At 40.4% G+C, this 19535-nt stretch overlaps 2 protein-coding genes and 1 long non-coding RNA gene across 4 annotated transcripts in view; 2 read left to right on the plus strand and 1 right to left on the minus strand.

Annotated features, from left to right (window-relative positions):
• LOC309383567 overlaps window positions 1-6216 on the minus strand; it is a 25036-nt gene extending 18820 nt beyond the window's left edge. The window contains exons 1-2 of one of the 2 annotated variants that reach the window (XR_014173873.1): window positions 6106-6216; window positions 3921-4038 (exon numbers count right to left, since the gene is read on the minus strand). This is a non-coding gene — a long non-coding RNA (uncharacterized lncRNA). The remainder of the gene's footprint in view (window positions 1-3920; window positions 4039-6105) is intronic. The other variant, XR_014173874.1, reaches the window with a different exon arrangement.
• A 108-nt stretch (window positions 6217-6324) lies between these two features.
• On the plus strand, window positions 6325-11566 carry LMAN2 (lectin, mannose binding 2). The gene is made up of 8 exons (XM_081936287.1): window positions 6325-6554; window positions 7136-7254; window positions 7371-7488; window positions 8159-8238; window positions 8407-8568; window positions 8877-8991; window positions 9639-9758; window positions 10654-11566. The coding sequence occupies exons 1-8, from the start codon at window positions 6425-6427 to the stop codon at window positions 10812-10814; spliced, it is 1005 nt and encodes a 334-aa protein (XP_081792413.1). The 5' UTR covers window positions 6325-6424; the 3' UTR covers window positions 10815-11566.
• A 1599-nt stretch (window positions 11567-13165) lies between these two features.
• Window positions 13166-19424, plus strand: TMED9 (transmembrane p24 trafficking protein 9). Its single transcript, XM_081968348.1, has 5 exons — window positions 13166-13390; window positions 13569-13669; window positions 15030-15155; window positions 15273-15419; window positions 16415-19424. The coding sequence occupies exons 1-5, from the start codon at window positions 13237-13239 to the stop codon at window positions 16562-16564; spliced, it is 678 nt and encodes a 225-aa protein (XP_081824474.1). The 5' UTR covers window positions 13166-13236; the 3' UTR covers window positions 16565-19424.
• Window positions 19425-19535: the final 111 nt, after the last annotated feature.

Consider the following 19535-nt stretch of genomic DNA (forward strand, 5'->3'; position numbering starts at 1 on the left):
CCCAGGGGAGTTTCATGTCATTTACACATTTTGACACTGCTTCAAATACGTCTTTACCTGTGACAGTGCCATGCATTGATCTTGTATCCAAAAGTTCCTCTGTAACACATAAACTTGAGTCCACTCCACGGATAAGGATTGTCAGCTGTGCCACGCCAGTGATGTCCGTGCTCACATCCACAGCAAGGGAATACGCAATGAAATCTTTTCCTTTTTCAAATAACTGTACTTGTAAATCAGTGGCAAGCTCACATATCTGATCGGCAACAGTGTTTCTACTTAGGCTTAGATTCATAAATGCTTGCCTTTGATCTGGGCACAAGACTTCACACACTTTAATCATGCAGCGCTTCAAAAACTCCCCCTCCGTAAATGGCCGGCCTGATTTAGCTATCTCTTCTGTCACTATAAAACTAGCTTTCAGAGCAGCCTCACTTTGTGATTTTGCTTTTCTGCACACACGCTGCTTTGCCATCAGGCTCTTTTTAAACTCTTCCACCTTCTTCAGCTTCTGCTGTATGTCCATGTGTTTGTACTTGTCCTCATGTTTCGTCTCATAGTGCCGCCTCATGTTATATTTTTTAAGTACAGCCACATGGCCTCCGCAAACAAGGCACATGGCCTTACCATCAATGTCAGCAAACAGGTACTCTGCCTCCCACCTCTTTTGAAAGCATCTGTTTTCAAAGTCCACTTTCCGTTTGGCCATTTGGGTGTGTGTGTGTGTGTGTGTGTGTGTGTGTGTGTGTGTTAAATATCAGTATAGGCACTCGGGTCTTTTTCACCGCAGATGTTGTATATATGGAATATGAGGCTGCACAGAAAGGTCAAAATCCCAGCTGTTGCGTGAGGTGAGCAGTTGTGAGTGCTCTAGGTATCCACTCTGGAGACTCAGTAGGATGCTGTGAGTCTGGATCTTCTGGGGTAAAAGAAGAGCTGGTTCCCAGCGCAAGGCTGCTAGTGTTGGAGCTGCTTTCCGGTTTGACAGGTGACCGTTGCAGGTGTTGGCTCCAGAAGCTGCTGCTGCTGCTGCTGAGCTCTTCCCTGGTGGAGAGGAATGAGTTGAGTTTGACATGTCTGCCTTAGAGGAAGTCAATCTACATGTTTATTTGGGGGACAAACAAAACCCAGAAAGTCCTAAAACCTGGTGAAAATCAATCAGCACACACCAAGCCATAATACACAAATTATAAACCAAAACACACACGACAGACATATTTACACTGGAGAAGTGTGTGCTGAGGCAGAATCTAGTCTGGTATGTTAAAAAGAATCCAGATCACACTTGGCCAATAAAGAATTATATTCTTTGTTGTTTTGTGTGTTTTGTAGTCCATGTTCTGGTTTACAATGCCATTGAAGTCTCCCATCATACAAATATCAACATAGTCCAAATCAGATTTTTGTGTGTGCAATTGCATGATGTACAAGGACAACAATGAACATAAGCATACTTGATGGATGATTGGCGGGATTATGCATAATTGAAAGTAGTGATGTATAAACATAAACAGTTGGTAAATTCTTTTACACTGTAAAAATAATCAGAATGAGATAAGTGATTACATAAAGGTATATTGTTATTAAACAGAGAATCAAGAATGCAAGGGAATTAGGTTCGCTGAAAGGAAAGAAATATTGATGTACAATGAAAGTGAGGTACCTAGTTATATTAGATGGAAAATTTGTGACTGTATACGTAATTGAAAATATGGATGCACAAAAGCTTGTAACCAAACGACATGATGTATGTAATGGATGAGAATTTTTTATGTTGTCTTTTATGCTTCCGAAATCCTTTTTCAGGATGATAGATGAAACAAATTCAAAAGATATTCGGAGAGAAAGAAATCCTACAAAAGAACAATATACTTTTTATTCAAATAGACGTTCATCGTTTTCCAGAATCGATATGATATGGGCCTCAACTGATCTGTAACGTACAAGAAATTGAGATTGAAACAAGCACCTGGGCAGATCATAATCCAATTACAATCAAATGGAAGGGCCAAAGGACAAGATCTAGATGGACATTAAATAATATCATATTGAAAGAAAAAGTCTTTGTACAGAAAATGGAAAAAGAACTGGCCTTTTTCTTTAAAGAAAATAGAAAAGAAGATACATCAAGAATTATATTCTATCGTACAAGGAGGGGAACAGACAGATTAAGAGTCATGGCGTATAGTGGTTAGAACGCAGTATTGCAGGACCAACTCACTGCTCACTCCGGAACTTCGATTCTGAATGGCTCAAGGTTGACTCAGCCTTCCATCCTTCCAAAGTGGGTAAAATGAGGACCCGGATTGTTGGGGGCAATAGGCTGACTCCGTAAACTGCTTAGAGAAGGCTGTAAAGCACTGTGAAATGGTATATAAGTCTAAGTGCTATTGCTATTATTTTTCTGCTCTATAGCACCACTTCTAGTATTTAAATCGGAGGTGGGTGACTATGTGGCCTTTTTGTTATATTATGTAAAAAGCTGCAAAAGGTAAACCTAATGCTATTTTTTAAATAGAGTGATAGATTTTAACTCAAGAGACCTCAGTTAAAATATGTTCTGCTACTGTAATCTTCTCAGGCCAGATGTTATGGTTTGGTGCAAACACGCAAGATAAAATTGAATAATAAGCTCTATGTATGAATTAACTCACTTACTTACTTTGTCTTATTTACAATTCTCTCCCTGCCCCTTGGCCCCAAATAATACCCCGTCTGATTCTAACCCCTGGCTCTCCCCTGCCAGCTCTAAATCTATAATTTGTTTCCAGTAAATAGATGTGGCCTTCCCTTAAACAACTGGAGTAAGAATTACAGAGAACGTACACATGAAATTCTTAGATAGAGAACAGTACAAAAATTTAATATTTCAATATGAAACACTCTGTGCTCAAGCTAAGTTAAAACTGTGAAGGTGCAAACTGTATCTGGCTGGCTAAAAGTAAGTAAATTTGTACCTGACCAAGTATTAGGTTACATATGCTCCTTTAATGATACCACTTAAGCATGATTGATAAGAGGTTTTTTCCTGTTTCAAACAATGACAGAACCTAAAGTCCACTATTTAATAAGAGTAGAGTTTACAAGAGATCCAGAACTTAGCTCATGGGGAAACTATGGAGTTTGAATCTATAGATCTCAAAGGAGATTAAGTAATATATATATATACATACATACATACATACATACATACATACATACATACATACATGACATCAAAAACATGGAATATACACTGTGTATGTGTACTATTTTGTTATTCTATTTTTAATTGCTATAAACTCCCCAGTCATGTATTTGAGATGACCAGCTATATAAGTTGAAGTAATAAATATATATCACTGGCTATCAGTCATAATGGCTGCCTATCACCTTTAAAGACATTTGCCTTTCAATGCCTGCTTCTGAGCCACACAAAGCAGAGTATGGATTTATCAGCATATCTGGTTGACAAGAGTGGGACTAGGATGAGGGGCTCATGCCTTTGCATGCCTCTTCTTAAGGCCTGTGATGAAGGGCGTAAGTAATACATTAATGTCACCCATCCTGGAAATCCAGGTCAGCCTCCCTCCCTTGGGTGCTTTGTTTGGGTCCTGTGATATTTTTAACCCACCAAGTCCATTAGGCCCAAGCTCTGGCCAAACTGCTTTGAGACAAGCAGGGGCTGCCAAGTCTTGGGAAGGAAAGGCTCCCGAAGGAGGGTATGCTCTCCTTCCAGGAAGCACCCAAGGAATCCTTGGTAAAGGGAGGAGTGGAGAAAATGATTGAGGCCCAGAACTGCACTGAAGAGCCCAATGTCCCAGGAACAGTGGAAATACCACCTACCTCAATCGCCCTACCTGTAGGCATGCTCCCCCTCTAGTCTGACCCTCAAGGAAGCCCCTCCCTCTGCCCTCGGGAGAACCACAGTGCTTGCTCACCAAGTCCCCAGCACTGATCCGCTGCAAACTCAGCTCTGGAAAGAAAGAAGGGCTACCTGGAGCGCCTTCTCCATAAATAACATCTTGGGACCCCACAGCTCTGGGACCCAAGCAGCCCCTATAAGAGAATCATAGACAGCTAAAGGAACAACCAAAAACAGATTGGTCACCCCTAGTGGGAGTTTGGGAGCCTCTTTGGTGTCAATCACCTCTTCCTACTAGTCTGATCCCAGGCCAGATGTAAACATATCACAGGCAGGATCTGGCCCATGAGCCTTAAGTTTGACATTTGTGCATTAGAGAATGATATCACAACAACTATGGCCTTTTCAGAACTTCCACTGATATGGTCAGTGCTAGAAAGTGGCATCTAATGATGCCAATGTATCCAGAAATACTCCTCTTCACCTAAAGAGTTCTATCTTGAGGGAATTTTTACACTGCAAAGCTTAAAAATTAAAACTGGAAAACTTGGTGTGCTTTAATTTTTAATTAAAATAGGGAAACAGCCTCAGAGCTTACAGATACCTGTAAACTTTAAATGGATGTAGTAATTCTATTTGAAATGGAAACAATGGGTAAATATATCTCTGTGCTTGTTTGGAAGTATGCCAGTTGCCCTCAAGTTGGACAAAGATAACCAAAGGTAATGTATTGGGGATGGGGGTGGGGGTGCTGTAGTACCTCTGAAACTAATTATACTGATATTCATTGGTGAATGTGCAAGCTCCACAAGCAGCCATTTGGAGCCATATTCCCCAAATTCAAAATGTATCATCAGCTCCCACCACCCTGAAGAAGGGGATTGCTATAGGATCAGGCCAGTGGTGGGTTTCAAATTTTTTTAGAATCTCTTCTGTAGGTGTGGCCTGCTTTGTGGGAGTGGCTTGCCGGCCACGTGACCGGGTGGGAGTGGCTTGCCTGCCATGTGACTGAGTGGGAATGGCTTGGCAGTCATGTGACAGGATGGGCGTGGCCAACTTGTAAAATGTGGTGAATCTCACTTAACAAAGCTCTTGTTTAGCAACCAAAATGTTGGCTCAGAAACTCTGGCATTGAAGTGTGCAAGTCTTAAAGCTGTCAAGTTACAAGACCCTTGCACCCCTAAACCTTTAGGGAAAAAAACCCCAGGGTGTTCAAAATTGACAGCTTTAAGACTTGTAGTCTTCAACTCCCAGAATTCCTCCTCCAGTCATGTTGGCTCAAGAACTCTGGCATTGAAGTGTGCAAGTCTTAAAGCTGTTAAGTTACAAGACCCTTGCACCCCAACCCTTTAGAAAAAAAAACCCCCAGGGATGTTCAAAGTTGACAGCTTTAAGACTTTAAGGTTTAGATAGGACTCTTAAAGGCGGGTGGGGCGATTGGTGAGCCAGCCAATCAGTGAGCAGCAGGCGGGGAAAGCATGGTGCGGACGGGCGGGGGTAAGGAGCTGGAACCAGTTCTAAACGGCACGGTAGATTTGTGGAACCTCTTCTATAGAAGAGGTTAGAATTGGCAGGAACCCACCCCTGGATCAGGCAATAAAAACCTCTTTTGGATCTGTGGATGTAGTTACTGTTGCATTTACTCCAACAAACAACTTTTTTAAAAATAAAAACAATCTTTAGTTGGAAAATTATGGTCGATGGATATTTTTCTCCATATATAAATTTTAAAAAGTCTAAAATATGCACATTCTTCCATGCCACTACTATTTATTTTTAAATGGGCATATAGTACTATTTAAATGGTGTTCCTTAAACTTTCCAACAAGAACACAAAATGTTTAAGGTCTTTTTTAACGTATAAAACAGCAGTTGGAAAGCCCCCCCCCCCCAAATAGCAATAATTTCACAATGCAATCTTATACGTATTTATCAAAAGTGAACTAAATGAAAGTTCAGATTTCAATAGCAGGGGATTGATTTTTTTTAAAAAAAGCTATTCAGATGCATTGAGGTTTTTCCGAATATCCAATACTGTAACAATATTATGTATTCCTCCCTGCCCCACTACCGAAGGGATTGGATGGCTGATGGTGGATATCCACTTCGAAGTTAAGAGGATTACAATTGCTTCCGAAGATAATGGTTTTAAACGTTGCTGTTTTTAACCCCATTTACAAAAGGCGCAGCGAGGCTTTCAACCACCTGAACATTCTCAAATACCAGAAATGAGTATGTAAATGCCAGGGCGCGTTGCTTACCCAAACAGGGAAGTCCAGGGAAGACCCAACAGTAAATGAGGCGGGCTGAACTCTCCTCCGCCGTCACTCCGTCCACTGAGATTCCGACACGCGATACTCGCAACACAAAGGCAAAACACCGGAAGAAGGGGCGTGTCGGCTCCTCCTTCCTTTTCCTATCTCGTAAACCGCCAAGAGAGCTGGTGGCGTGGAGATAACAAATTCGCGGGCGTCGACTTTACTTCCGGGCTAGGGGTCAACCGGAAGGAGGAAGCCGCGCAGAGGGAAATAGGAGGGTAGAGCGTCCGGGAGTTGGTGCCTGCGGGGGTTGGCGACCAGCATGGTGCTGTCACCCCTGCTGTTTCTTCCGCTCCTCTTGGCCGGGACCGCGCCGCCAGGAGCCGCGGAGCTCACAGATGGCAACAACGAGCATCTAAAACGGGAACACTCGCTTATCAAGCCTTATCAGGGTGCGTGGGGAGGGCAGGGCTGCCACCCTGCTGACCCGTCCGTCTGCTCCCTCCTCTCCCGCGCTCACGCTTGAGCCCGTTGGTGGCCAACCTCTCCTGTTTCAAAGGCTCGCCTGTGTGGATACAAGGGCTGGCCTTGGTTTTGCCCCTTCGTGAAGGGGAAGGAAAACCGAAAGGCTCTTGGGGGCGGCGCTGCCCGTTCACACACATCTTCTCGGGGGTACCTGGCCCGTAAAACTTCACAAACCTTTTTGGCCCTAAGCAGATTTACCCATCAATAATGATGATGATAATAATTATGAATAGCAGGTGACACTGTTTTATGTATTTAAGAAGTGTATGAATTTCACCAGTTAAGAAGAAAATCCTGGTGGCAATAAATAAGATTCCATTTCTGACCTCCATAGAGTAGTAGCAGAAGGAGAAGTGCAAAGGACACAATTCCCACTTCTGAGAAAATCAAGCCTAATTCAGATAACCTGTTACCTGCCTACGGCTCGCTTGTAACATCAAATGTCCCCTAATAACATAATAATAATGTCCTCCACAGTTCATTATTTCTGTAGTATCCTCTGTTTTAGGGGTTGGCTCCAGTTCAATGCCTCTCTGGGATTTTCAAGGGAGTACAATGTTGACTAGCCAGTATGTTCGACTGACCCCTGATGAGCGCAGCAAAGAAGGTTCTATCTGGAACCGGGTGGTGAGTGTTATTTCTACATGGAAAGGATGGGGTGAGACTCTGATTTGCAGCCTGCATGCTTTCCATGTTGGATTTCCTGAAAAGCTGTTTGGGGGGTGTTCTATTTTCTTTTCTAGCCCTGTTTTCTGAAGGATTGGGAGCTTCATGTCCATTTTAAAGTTCATGGGGCAGGGAAGAAGAATCTCCATGGAGATGGTTTTGCCCTGTGGTACACTCAGGACCGCCTTACTGCAGGTACTGTGATCTGCCTAATACTTTGGAATATATCCCATTGTCATGGGTTTGGGATTTTTAATACAAGTTAATAGATTTTTTTCCAGTTGTTGCAATCAACCTGGCAGGACATATTCTAGTTGAAACAATAGGCACGTAACAGCTAGCATTTTAACCATCGTCCCCATAAATATATCAATGACTTAAGGGCCTACTGAAAGTCAAAGTCATTCACATCTCAGGGGAAATAGTTTTCTGTAGGGCAGGGGCAGTAACCACAAAGGTCTACTTTGTGGGTCCCTCAAAATGAAATATTCTTTAAATTAATGGGACTTGCAACATACTTCTCTGTCTAGATCTAATGGGAAAAATAGAAACAATCAGGGAAAGGCAGTCCCACAAATAACCTGGTCTTATGCCATGAAATAATAGGTTATCCACTGATGGAATGTTAGCTGATAATCTCCAGAATCTTCCATTGGAATGGCTTTGTTACATGGGTAGCATTTGTTCTGGCTAGCAAGCATTGTTTGTTCATTATACATATTTATATGTCATCTATTCCAAAATGACTTCATGTAAAATGTTTAAATTGATCAGTGTTCTGTTTGAAGATTGGTTTAATTTAGCTCTTCAAAAGCACATGGACCCCTTATTCATATTTTTCTGTTTTATCACACACACACACTAGGACCTGTATTTGGCAGTAAAGACAAATTTCATGGATTGGCCATTTTCCTGGACACCTATCCCAATGAGGAAACTACTGAGGTAAATGATAATAGCTTTGTTTGAAGGCTAACACTGGGTTTTGCTTTTCCTGCAGGATCAATCCCATATAAGTAGAGATTCTGTATGCATACAGATTTCAAAATATTTAGGGTATGAGTTTTGAACATCACAGAGACAAGTTTGATTCAAATTCATTTTATTCTGCAGCGTGTGTTTCCTTACATTTCTGCCATGGTTAACAATGGATCCCTGATCTATGACCATAGTAAAGATGGTCGCTGGACTGAGCTGGCAGGCTGCACAGCTGACATTCGTAATCAGAACCACGACACCTTTTTGGCTGTCCGATATTCTCGGGGGCGTCTGACGGTAAGCCTGATGGTGGGTGCTGGATGCAAAATGCACATGAATTACATGACATTCTACCACATTACACAAATTAATGTCCATGGAGGTTCCATACTAACTTAGAATGAATAAGTTGCATTATGTTTGCTACAGCTCTAGTCAATGAAATGTAAAAAGTGAACATGAATATAATAATCCTGATAACATAGTTTTGAGTTTACCAATTTATATATTTCTAGTTCTAGTACATTTCCATAGGATTTTCCAACTGTCTGAGAAGTGTAAAAACTAAGTTATCCTTAATGTGGAAGATGACTTTTATGTTGCAGGTGATGACTGATGTGGAGGATAAAAATGAATGGAAAAACTGCTTTGATGTTGCAGGAGTTCGATTACCCACTGGTTATTTCTTTGGGGCTTCTGCTGGTACAGGAGATCTATCTGGTGAGAAATACCTGCTAGTAGTTAAAGTGACTGTGCTATTTGCATGTGTTATTTCACATAAAGTAGAGACAGCATTTGGTAAAGTGCACAAGATACAGGTAGTCCATGATTTACAACCACAATTAGGACTAGAATTTACAGGGTTACAGCAAGTGGATTGTAAAGTACGATAGTTGCACCCGGTTTCATGGAATTTTTAGCCATGATTGTTAAATTAATCACTGCAGATGTTAGGCGAATCATCCAGTTAAGAGACTCCATCTTCCCCCGCTGATTTTGCTTGTCAGAAGTTACACAGGAAGATCATAAATGGTGATCACATGACCCCAGGACACTGCAACCATAATAAACACATACCAGTGCTTGAATTTTGATTATATAACCACAGGGATACTGCAGTGGTTGTAAATGCAAGGACCAGTTGTAAATCAGTTTTTTTCAGTGCTGATGTAACTGAACAAATGGTTGTAAGTCAAGGAATTAAACCTGAATTATCACCTGAATTAACATTTACTACTTGTCAGTTGCTTGTATTGCTGAAAACTTACGAGAAGTTTTTAAAATAAGAAACCTTTACTTAGAGTAAGATCTTCTGTCATTTAATTTTAATTAGCTGTACAGTGAATATAACTTGGTTTCTTTTCCAGATAATCATGATATCATTTCAATGAAGCTATTTCAGTTGATGGTGGAACATTCCCCAGAGGACGAAAACATTGACTGGACAAAGATTGAGCCCAGCGTCAGTCTTTTCAAATCACCCAAAGGTGATTTCCTAATGCTTCTACCCTGAATGTTCAATGAAGCAAATGGGAGATCAGTTTCCCACAGCATCACTTTCCTTAAAAGTACTTCACTTTTGAAGCTATAGACCAGGGGTGTCCAAACTTGGGAACTTTAAGACTTGTGGACTTCAACTCCCAGAATTCCCCAGCCAGCCATGCTGGCTGGGGAATTCTGGGAGTTGAAGTCCACAAGTCTTAAAGTTCCCAAGTTTGGACACCCCTGCTATAGACTAATGAAGGCAATCTTTTTGGTTTAGGTACCAGGTGATCATATAACTATAAACTAGTTATATATTTATTGGATGTATAGTGATATCCAATGTAAACACTGTGAGCTTAGGTGGCATACAAGAGAAACTTCTGTCAAACATCTGCACTTACCATATTTAGGTTGTCTTATATTGAATTTCTGAAAACTATTCATAAATAGTAAATATGCGTTCAGATTTGCAAGGAGATATTCTGTTTAACTTTTACCATATAGACATTGGTACAATAGAACCAGTATCTGTTTACTTAGATTTATTTAAATGTATAATTTGACCAGGAATGCCTATACTTTTGTCTGCAATTATGTGTGCTGCATTGAAGCAGTTAAAGGGCTCACCATAGTGTCTCAGCTGGACCAGAATCTTAGAGAGCAAAGTTTGTTTCTGAAAAATTCTGTTTCAGATTATTTCTCCTCATTACCCAGCAAATGATTATTAGCAGTTCTGCAAAGAAATTTGGGAGGGTTTTCACAAGCTCTGGAGGGGACAGCTATTCTATGTAATCTGCATAATCCAGAATTTTCCTAATCTATGTTAAATTATTCTTTATGTAGCAGAAGGATGTAATATGTTCTATAACTCAGCTTTCTATTTTTTTTCCTCTTCAGATAATGTAGATGATCCAACAGGAAACTTTCGTAGTGGGCCCTTGACAGGCTGGAAAGTGTTCTTACTATTACTATGTTCTCTGCTTGGCATCATTGTATGTGCTGTGGTGGGGGCTGTGGTTTTCCAGAAACGCCAGGAGCGGAACAAGCGATTTTACTAAGGTGTAGGAGGCTGAAATTTGGGGCAGCTGGGGATGTTTTTTACAGGGGGAGGGAGAATTGTATAGACTCTGGTTTCTAAAAGGCTGTTTCAGAGAAATGTATGGAATATTTTCATATCCCTTTTTTTTCTTGGCAACAATAAGCAATTGTGTCACACAATCCGGAATATAGGTTGTACTGTACTTGGGAGCCTGCCATTTTGGAAGCTGTATGGAACCTTCAGTCCTTCTATAAAATATTTTTATGGAAAACAGGCAAATAACAGTATGGTTCAAACTTAGAAAATGTTGCTTCTTCTCTGAGAGGCATGTTTTGCACTTCAGATAGTATTTCCACAGTTACTCTTAAGAGTATTTTGGTAGTTCAGCTATGTGGAGGGTGGTTTTCTTGCTGTGGCCTATAAACTTAATTCAAGAAAATTATTTTTTTGAAATGAATGTATTTCATAGTTTCACTTATTCCGGAATCTTTTTTTTAATACCAGCTATTTCTGTTTCGCTGGGAGTGAAACTAACTTGCACCAAAACAACTGGCATCCATGAAATGTGACATCTGTGACTGCATTGGCTTGGGAGAGCGGGGGCTTGATTTTTCTAGACAATATGAACTATGTGCCCCATTTATTAAACATCTAAACTAGTTGATTCTAATGGCAGAATTGAAGTGTATCATAGCCACATTGTTATGTGTGCATATGGAAGATGATAAATTGAAGAAAGACAATGTGAAATAAAATGGAAAATTTATCCTGGTGGTTTGTCTTAATTTTATGCTTAATAAGTGAATGGTGGACGGGCTGCAATTGGTACTAATAGATTGGGGAGGAGCAAGGACCTAATTCCATGCTGGGGAAGTTTTAGGGATCAAAAAGTGTGAATAATGGAGCAATTCAGGGTTTTAAAAAAATATTTTTCACATGTACGTATTTTCAGAGTTTGCATAAGGCTGTTAATATCATTGGTCCTGCCTTAAGCATAAAGCCAAATGGGTGATCTTGGGCTCTCTGAACCCTAGGAAAAAGATAATGGCAAATCACATAGGAAACCCTTGCCAAGAAAACTATATGGATTAGTTGGGGTAGTACCAGGAGTCAAAACTGATTCAACTACATGAAATAAACACAATGAAATACATTTCTCTTTCATCTTCACAAGACCCAAAATAATCACATTTCGTAGCTGGCACAGATAGTCAACTTGCAACAGCTTATTTAGTGACTATTCAAAGTTACGTTGGAAGAAATTTCCCCAGTTCGTTCCCAGCTGGGACACAGATACTGAGAAGAAATAGATGCAGAAGCCAGCTGCCAGAAAGTGGAATTCTTTTAATGTAGGAAGGCAAGAAGCAAAAAGTGACACAGCTGGAGCGTTCCTGGTTTGCAAGCAATTTGGGAGTGTGAATCTGAGCCTTTTATGCTTAATTCCCCTTTGAAGTTCCTGGGTTTTGATGGGTTTCTGATTGCCCTGGGTTTTCTTTTCCTTTTAATCTTGGTCCCAGGTCTTTAGTTTTTCAGGTCCTTGGAATTTAATCCTGTCCAGCAGGAAAAGGGGAGTTTATTTTTAGCTCGTTTCCCCTTAATGGCTCTACTTAAGTGGTCAGCTTTGTTACATTTGTAACAGCCTTTAGCAGGTTGCTCTTGAGTTTTTCCTTCAGCTGGTGCTTCTTGGTTTTCTTAAAGGGGGAAGGGCTGGCTGGAGTCTCTTGGCACTGTTTTCTGTGGTTGCTGTGAGGTTTTTGGCACTGCTCTTTGGGGTGTACTTCCCAGTTACAATGGCACTGAAAAAAGTCACTTATGACTGTTTTTCAGTTACAACTGTTTCAGCATCCTTGTGGGTTATCAAAATTCAGACGCTTGTCAACTGAGTCATATTTATGACGGTATCGGTGTCTCAGGGTTATGTGATCCCCTTTTGTGACCTGACAAGCAAAGTCAATGGGGAAGCCAGACTCACTTAATAACCAGGCTGCTAACTGATCAACTGCAGTGATTCACTTAACAACCGTGGCAAGAAAGGTGGTAAAATGAGGCAAAACTCAACAAATGTTTCATTTAACAACAAATTTGGGGGACTCAATTCTGGTCGTAAGTCGAGGACAAGACAGTAGAAGGCAATGCTACAATACTAAGATAGCCTTGGGCTCTTCTTATATATCGGTCAGGCCCAGGGGAGAGAACCGCTGAGGGTGCTGGTCTGCGAACATGAATGTTTCGGGTTCTCCGCTACTCCTTCGCTTTCAACCTATTGTAGCAACCACTGAAGAGGGAGAGGGAGAAAGCGCTCCAATCCGCACTCGAGGCTTCCACACACCCCCGCCCCTCGCTTCCTTGGGAGTTGTAGTCTTTCGGCGACGCGGGGCCTGCCCTCTCCTGTGCAGCGATTACGTGGCGCGAAAGCGGAGGCAGGACGCAAGCGCGGCATCATGGCGGCTCCCGGTGATCGGTCGAGGGTGCTCCTGCTGCTGGTGGTTGTGGCGGCCGGGGTCGCCCCCCGTGCGTGGGGCCTTTACTTCCACTTGGGCGAAACGGAACGCAAATGCTTCATCGAGGAGATCCCGGACGAGACCATGGTCATCGGTGCGCGGGGGAGGACTGATCGTATCGAGGGAGGGAGTTGGGGAAGGAGTCGGGGGGGGGGGGAACGGACTTCCATGTGCCGAGGCGTGTGGTGGGTTCGGGGATACGTGTGTGTAGGACGTGGTGGTGGGCTTTGGAAATGAACGGACGGAGCCAACTTACCCCCTCTGCCACGCAGGGAATTACCGGACGCAGTTGTACGATAAGCAGCGAGAAGAGTACCTTCCCGCTACTCCCGGCCTGGGCATGTTTGTGGAAGTGAAGGACCCCGATGAAAAGGTATATTTAAGCACATGATCTCAGTGAGGTTCTCGGGTACATTCTTCCCTCTGGGGCTCTGTCACATGGCGGAACATCGGGAGAAACTCTACACTCGACGCCAGAGACTCAACAAACACATGCTGCAAAGTACTGGATTGGGTGGGAGTAAACACAGGTGCGCATGTCGTGCCTGGGAATTTGTGACTGTACCATATGTAAAACCAACCTGTCCAGATCCGTTCTCACATCTGTACACTTTGCCACTGCTATTCTTAGGCAGTTTACTGTTCTGTATCTTCAGAAAGTTAAACGAATCTGGTCACCTTTCTACTCACATCAAAAGGACATTCCTTTCAGAGTGGTTTAAAAAAATCAGTTGCCTTTTCCTTTTTGGAAAACAGTGCAAACTAATCTGGAATGAAAAATAAAAGTATGACATTTGTGATCCTTCATTCCTTTTTTTTTTATTAGAGTACACAAGTGTATATGGTACATAATAACAGAAATAAGTGAAATAACCTGTTACCTAGCAAATTCATTAAGAAGTAAAAGAAAACAAATTCCAAATTTTCCCTAATAAAATTATACAACATGTAAGATAAACTATACAAAAGTTCATGCTGTTTGCCCCTTATTATCATCAGCTTAGTACAGTTGATTATTTCAAACATCATTCTTCAAATAATGGATTTCCTCCCATACTTAATATTATATGTTTCATAATTTAATAAATGAACTATAGTCTCTATGTTAAGAATGAATTCTGTTCTCTATGTGTTTAACCTGAATTTGTACCTAAGTTGGAACTTCTACTTACAAAAGGGCTGCCTGTTACTAAAACTGGCAGACTGTGTTATCCTTTCTTGAGCCAGCGAAGCATTGAAGTTATGCAATGCATCCAGGGACGGTTGAAAACAAGCTGTATAAATTAAATAGCTGTATAAATATAGCTCATTAAAAACACAAAAGTTGCATCTTTAAATCTAGGGATTGTCCTTAAATCAGATGTCTTCCTACGAAACCCATGATTTCACATGAACTTTTGAAAAACAGTAGGAAAGAAATCTGAATAACAAATGTGTATAATAAGGATGTATAATTGCAACAGAATGGGATATTAGTTGGTAAATTCCTCACAGGGAAGAGCTTCAGCATAGACCTGGTCAGATGTTCTTAATTCAGGGACTGCCTGTATATTATGAAATCCTGAATATTGAACTATGCTGAAATGATTGCATTTAGAACATTTAATATCTACTATATGGTGAAAAGGTTTGCAAGAAAATGCTTAGTTTTTTCTGAGATTGAAATCCTGTACGCGTATCTTTTTGGTCTGACTGTTCTCAAGTGCTTTCTCATATATCTGTTCCATTTACAGGTGGTGTTGTCCCGGCAGTATGGCTCAGAGGGCAGATTTATCTTTACTTCACACACCCCAGGAGAGCATCAGATCTGCCTGCACTCCAATTCCACAAAGTTTTCCCTTTTTGCAGGAGGCATGCTGGTAAGGTATTTGCTAAATTAAGAGAAGATTTCCCCCCTCATGCTTGCTATTAAGGCATCTTGCTGTCATTGGTATTTGCACTTCGAAAGGTTTATTATTTTAATATTTTTTTTGCAGAGGGTCCATCTTGACATCCAAGTTGGGGAACATGCCAATGATTATGCTGAGATTGCAGCTAAGGACAAGCTGAGTGAGCTGCAGTTGCGTGTTCGCCAGCTTCTGGAGCAGATAGAACAGATCCAGAAAGAACAAAACTACCAAAGGGTAAGAAAGGCAGGATTATAGCTCTGTGGCAGTTCAACCTACCAGATGTGCAACTGCCACATGAACTTTTATCCTTTTAAAGAACTAGGCAACAGATAGCAAGGAAATTTTACCTGGGATAGGGGACATTAAAATATCTAACTATTGGATGAGGTCAGGAGCCATATTAGTCTGGCATTTGGTTCTCTTACAAACCCTCATTCATCAAGCAGGTGTTAATCTTTTTACAGTTGTTGCTCTTCTGCAAGACAACTAATGTCACAATTTATTTTATATTTCAGTTTATCTGTGTTATTTGTAATGAACCAGAAAAAAGGATACTTGTAAATGTAATGTATGGGGAAATTGCCCAGATGTTTAGTGTTTTACACTTATTTAAATTTTTATTGTGTTGCCCAATTATTCAGTTAAAGAGATCAGTCTGGGCTTTTCACAAATCATATTTGAATTTCACCACCACCATTACCCTTAATAATTTGATGTAATCTGCAAACCTGGCCAACTCCCTGCTTACCCTAAGTCATGTTTGTCATGAACAGGTTACAAGGCAACAGTCCCAACACAAATCTTTGTGGGACTTGGGACTCTTACCATTATTCATTGAGAAAATTGTCCACTTATTCTGGCTGTTTGGTTTTGTTCTTTAATCAGTGAGGAATTCTCAAAAAGATAAGCTCTCTCATTTCACTAAGTTTACTGGGCAATCTTTAATGAGAAACTTTTGCAAGGCTTCTTGACAGTTAAAGTTTTGACTAGAGAAGTTCTTCTAGTTAGAAGACTAGGCTAGATGAATAGATGAAGTTCTAAAGTTGGGGAAGAGGCCTAACTCTTTGGAGGAAGTACCATGAAGAAATTGGTCACCCCACACACCTTATCGTTATGAGGGTATTGGTGAAGGTATGCACAGTTTTCTATATTTTGCCCCAAACTCTCCATGAAAATATATCCCATTGTATTTTAATGTTGTTTCAATAATATTTTCCCTCTTTTCTCAGTGGCGAGAGGAGCGTTTCCGGCAAACCAGTGAAAGCACAAATCAGAGGGTTCTCTGGTGGTCCATAGTCCAGACTCTCATTCTTGTAGTCATTGGAGTTTGGCAAATGAGACACCTCAAGAGTTTCTTTGAAGCCAAGAAGCTGGTATAAAAAGAGAGTAATAATATCAGCTCAAAGCCTGCATTTCTCCCAGGAACAGTTCCTGGCACTTCAGGTGTCTGCGTTGATCTTCTCTTCTCTCATTGGCCCTTTCCACCAGACTGGTTACTTGCCAGGATCTGTGCCATCTACCTCCCACTATGTCAGCTCTTCTTCCTCCTTCAACATGTCAACCTGTGGTGATCTCAGTGAAGCGTTTTGGCCCCAGGAAGATGCTGCCTTCTTTCCAGATAGTCAAGACCAGCCCCCCTCTCTAGCTCTACATGAAAAGTGTGTTTTGTATTTGCAGAGAGGGGAAGAAGGCACCATGTCTTCAACTTTTCTCCTGACTAAATATGTTCTTCAAAATTAGACTCTCTTCTGAAAGGTGATTGGAACTTTGTGTAGCCAGTTTCACAGTAAATCAGAACCAAGAAAACTTGTTATTTTTAACTGTTGTATATGTACTAGCACTGATTTCTAAATACCACCAGTGCATCACTCAGGAGAATGTTTTGAATAAGAAGATCTGGAGTCTCTCATTTCAATTCTCCTTTTCTATATATTCATCATAAATAGGATGCAGTTTGATTTGGGGATTTGCTGCTGTGGAATTAATAGGATTCTTTCTGAAAGAAATCTGTGTTACAGGATTAATGTGCTGATCACTGGGCTACTAATAAAAGATGATTAAGTATTGAAATTTACTTATGCTCTTCTCCTCTATCTTGTTAAAGTTAATTTTTCCTGTATAAATCTATTCACCATTTTCTGGCATTGACAGTACTTCATTTTCTTATTACCTTGAATGTATAAGCCGTTGCAAGGTTGCTTTTAAAACAGTGCAACTTAAATTTAGCAGCATTCAATGGGATATATGCAGCAGTATCTGCAGCAAACCACAGTGAAACCAAAATTATGACATACATACATTATGCAGATGCCACCTACTTGCATCTCAGTATCTGTTATTTGTACATAAGTTGGCATTTGCATGTCAACATGACACACATTTTGTCATCTCCTGTCATGTCCTTGTAAATGCCCATGTATACATGTTTCTGTATAAGATCCTAATTACATTTATTTGGAAGAAAATCCTACTGATTTCATGGGAATACCCTTCCAAATAAAGTTGCTAACATTTCTGGGTTAAGTCTGTTGGGGGTTTCTATCTGCCAAATCCTTGGCTATCTAGCAAATGCTACATAATCATCCTTATAAAATTAGGAAACCATTCCTTGTTGTCTTTTCCTCTAAATATGGGATGCAGTTTGGGAGGGGTGGAGGAAAAAAAAGGCTTTATTCAGACATTAAAATTTGTGGCTAGTAAATTATATTCTGCTTTATCAAAGAATAAACTGCTTAAATTCTTCTTTTCCCCTTGCGCATTTGGCTATAATTTTTTATATCCTGGATAGTTATTGTCATACTTAACAAGCAGTGGTTCTAAGCTGCAAAGTTTAAGCCACATTATCTTTGTTTGGAACCCAGGGGAAATTGAATGGACAGGTCATCCTCAAAAATGAGTATACAAAAGGGAGTAGCAAAATGATGGAATATTTTATGTTGTCAGACTATTCATTTTGCACTCGGTTTGTTTGTCTGAATTGGGCCATTATTTTTCGGGAACCAAAATGAAGGTTCTGTTATTACTTTATGTTTGTGAAATGCACTTCTGAATAAGCTTGAAGCAATTGTTGGCTTATGTTCACCCATCTGATTTGTTTTTTGTTTTTTTTTATCTCTTACGGGGAGCATGGCAGGACTGATGGAATGAATGCAAACATTCTTGTGCTCTATTCATTCCTTTGTCTATCCATACCTCCTTTTCACTATAGAAGTGTGACAATTTTATTTGCAGTTTTGTAAAGAATGAGTATAAAACTGGATGGCGTATTGTTTGGGCCACATCTGTTTGAAATATATATATTGTTTCGTTATAAGTTTGCATAGAATTTTCTTTCCTTAATGCTAATGGTAGTTTATTATCTAAGCCAGGGGTATTAAACTCGTGTCATCACATGGCATATCATGATTTTCCCCCCTTTGCTAAACCAGGCATGGGCATGGCCAGCCTGTGATGCATCCAGCCCTTTGGCTGTGAGTTTAACAACCCTGATCTAAGCAGATGCAGAACTCTATAAGACCGAGAACTAGAAGCAACTGCAGTTAGTCCTGCAATTCAGATGTCACCAAATGAATCTAATGAACCTTGTTTGTACATGGTAAGAATGTGTTATGTAAACTGGCTTAATAAAATGGATGGAATGGTGATTTTATTGCTGAAATACCTGGGGATAAACTTAAATTGTTAAGAAACTTGAATCAGACAAGTGAACTCCAACCTTTTTCCAATTATCCATAATGCTAAGTCACAAAACAATATTGAGGAATGGAATTCCATTCAATGGTATTTCTTGATTGGACTATATAACATGTCAATATTGATTCTGAAATAAATCCTGATGTATTGGGAAGATAGGAGATTCTTAGATGGTAAAGGAAGATTCCTGCACTATTATCCTGTTCTTGGAATGTGGTGTGCTGAGAAAGATGCCTTTGGAGTTATTTTTAAGTTTTGTAATAACCCTAACGTTTTAGAATGACTTCATTCATTGGTATATTCACAGGGTCAGAAGGACATTAAATTAGTATGTCTACAATCCAATTGAAGCATTTGAGTTTCTGGCCACCTTTCTTTTATCTCTATACTTGAAAAAGTTATCTTTTAAAAGACTGTAGCTAAAGCTTTTAAGGGAGAGGGTAATTTTAATAAACGATCTGTTCTTGGTTTTTGGTTTTTTGAAGGTACTTAATTCTGGTTGGTATTGTGATGAGAGAAAATAAAAAAGGTTGTTTCCTTCTAAAACGTGTACTATCTTTATTACGCCCCACATTTTGCAGCAGAAGACATCTAAGTAGATGTTTCAGCAATATGCTTAATAATTGGTTTAAGGCTTATGTTAATAAACGAAAGTAA

The sequence above is a fragment of the Natrix helvetica genome (genome assembly GCF_964273705.1).
Source record: "Natrix helvetica genome assembly, chromosome: 1".
Classification (NCBI taxonomy): Eukaryota; Metazoa; Chordata; class Lepidosauria; order Squamata; family Natricidae; genus Natrix; species Natrix helvetica.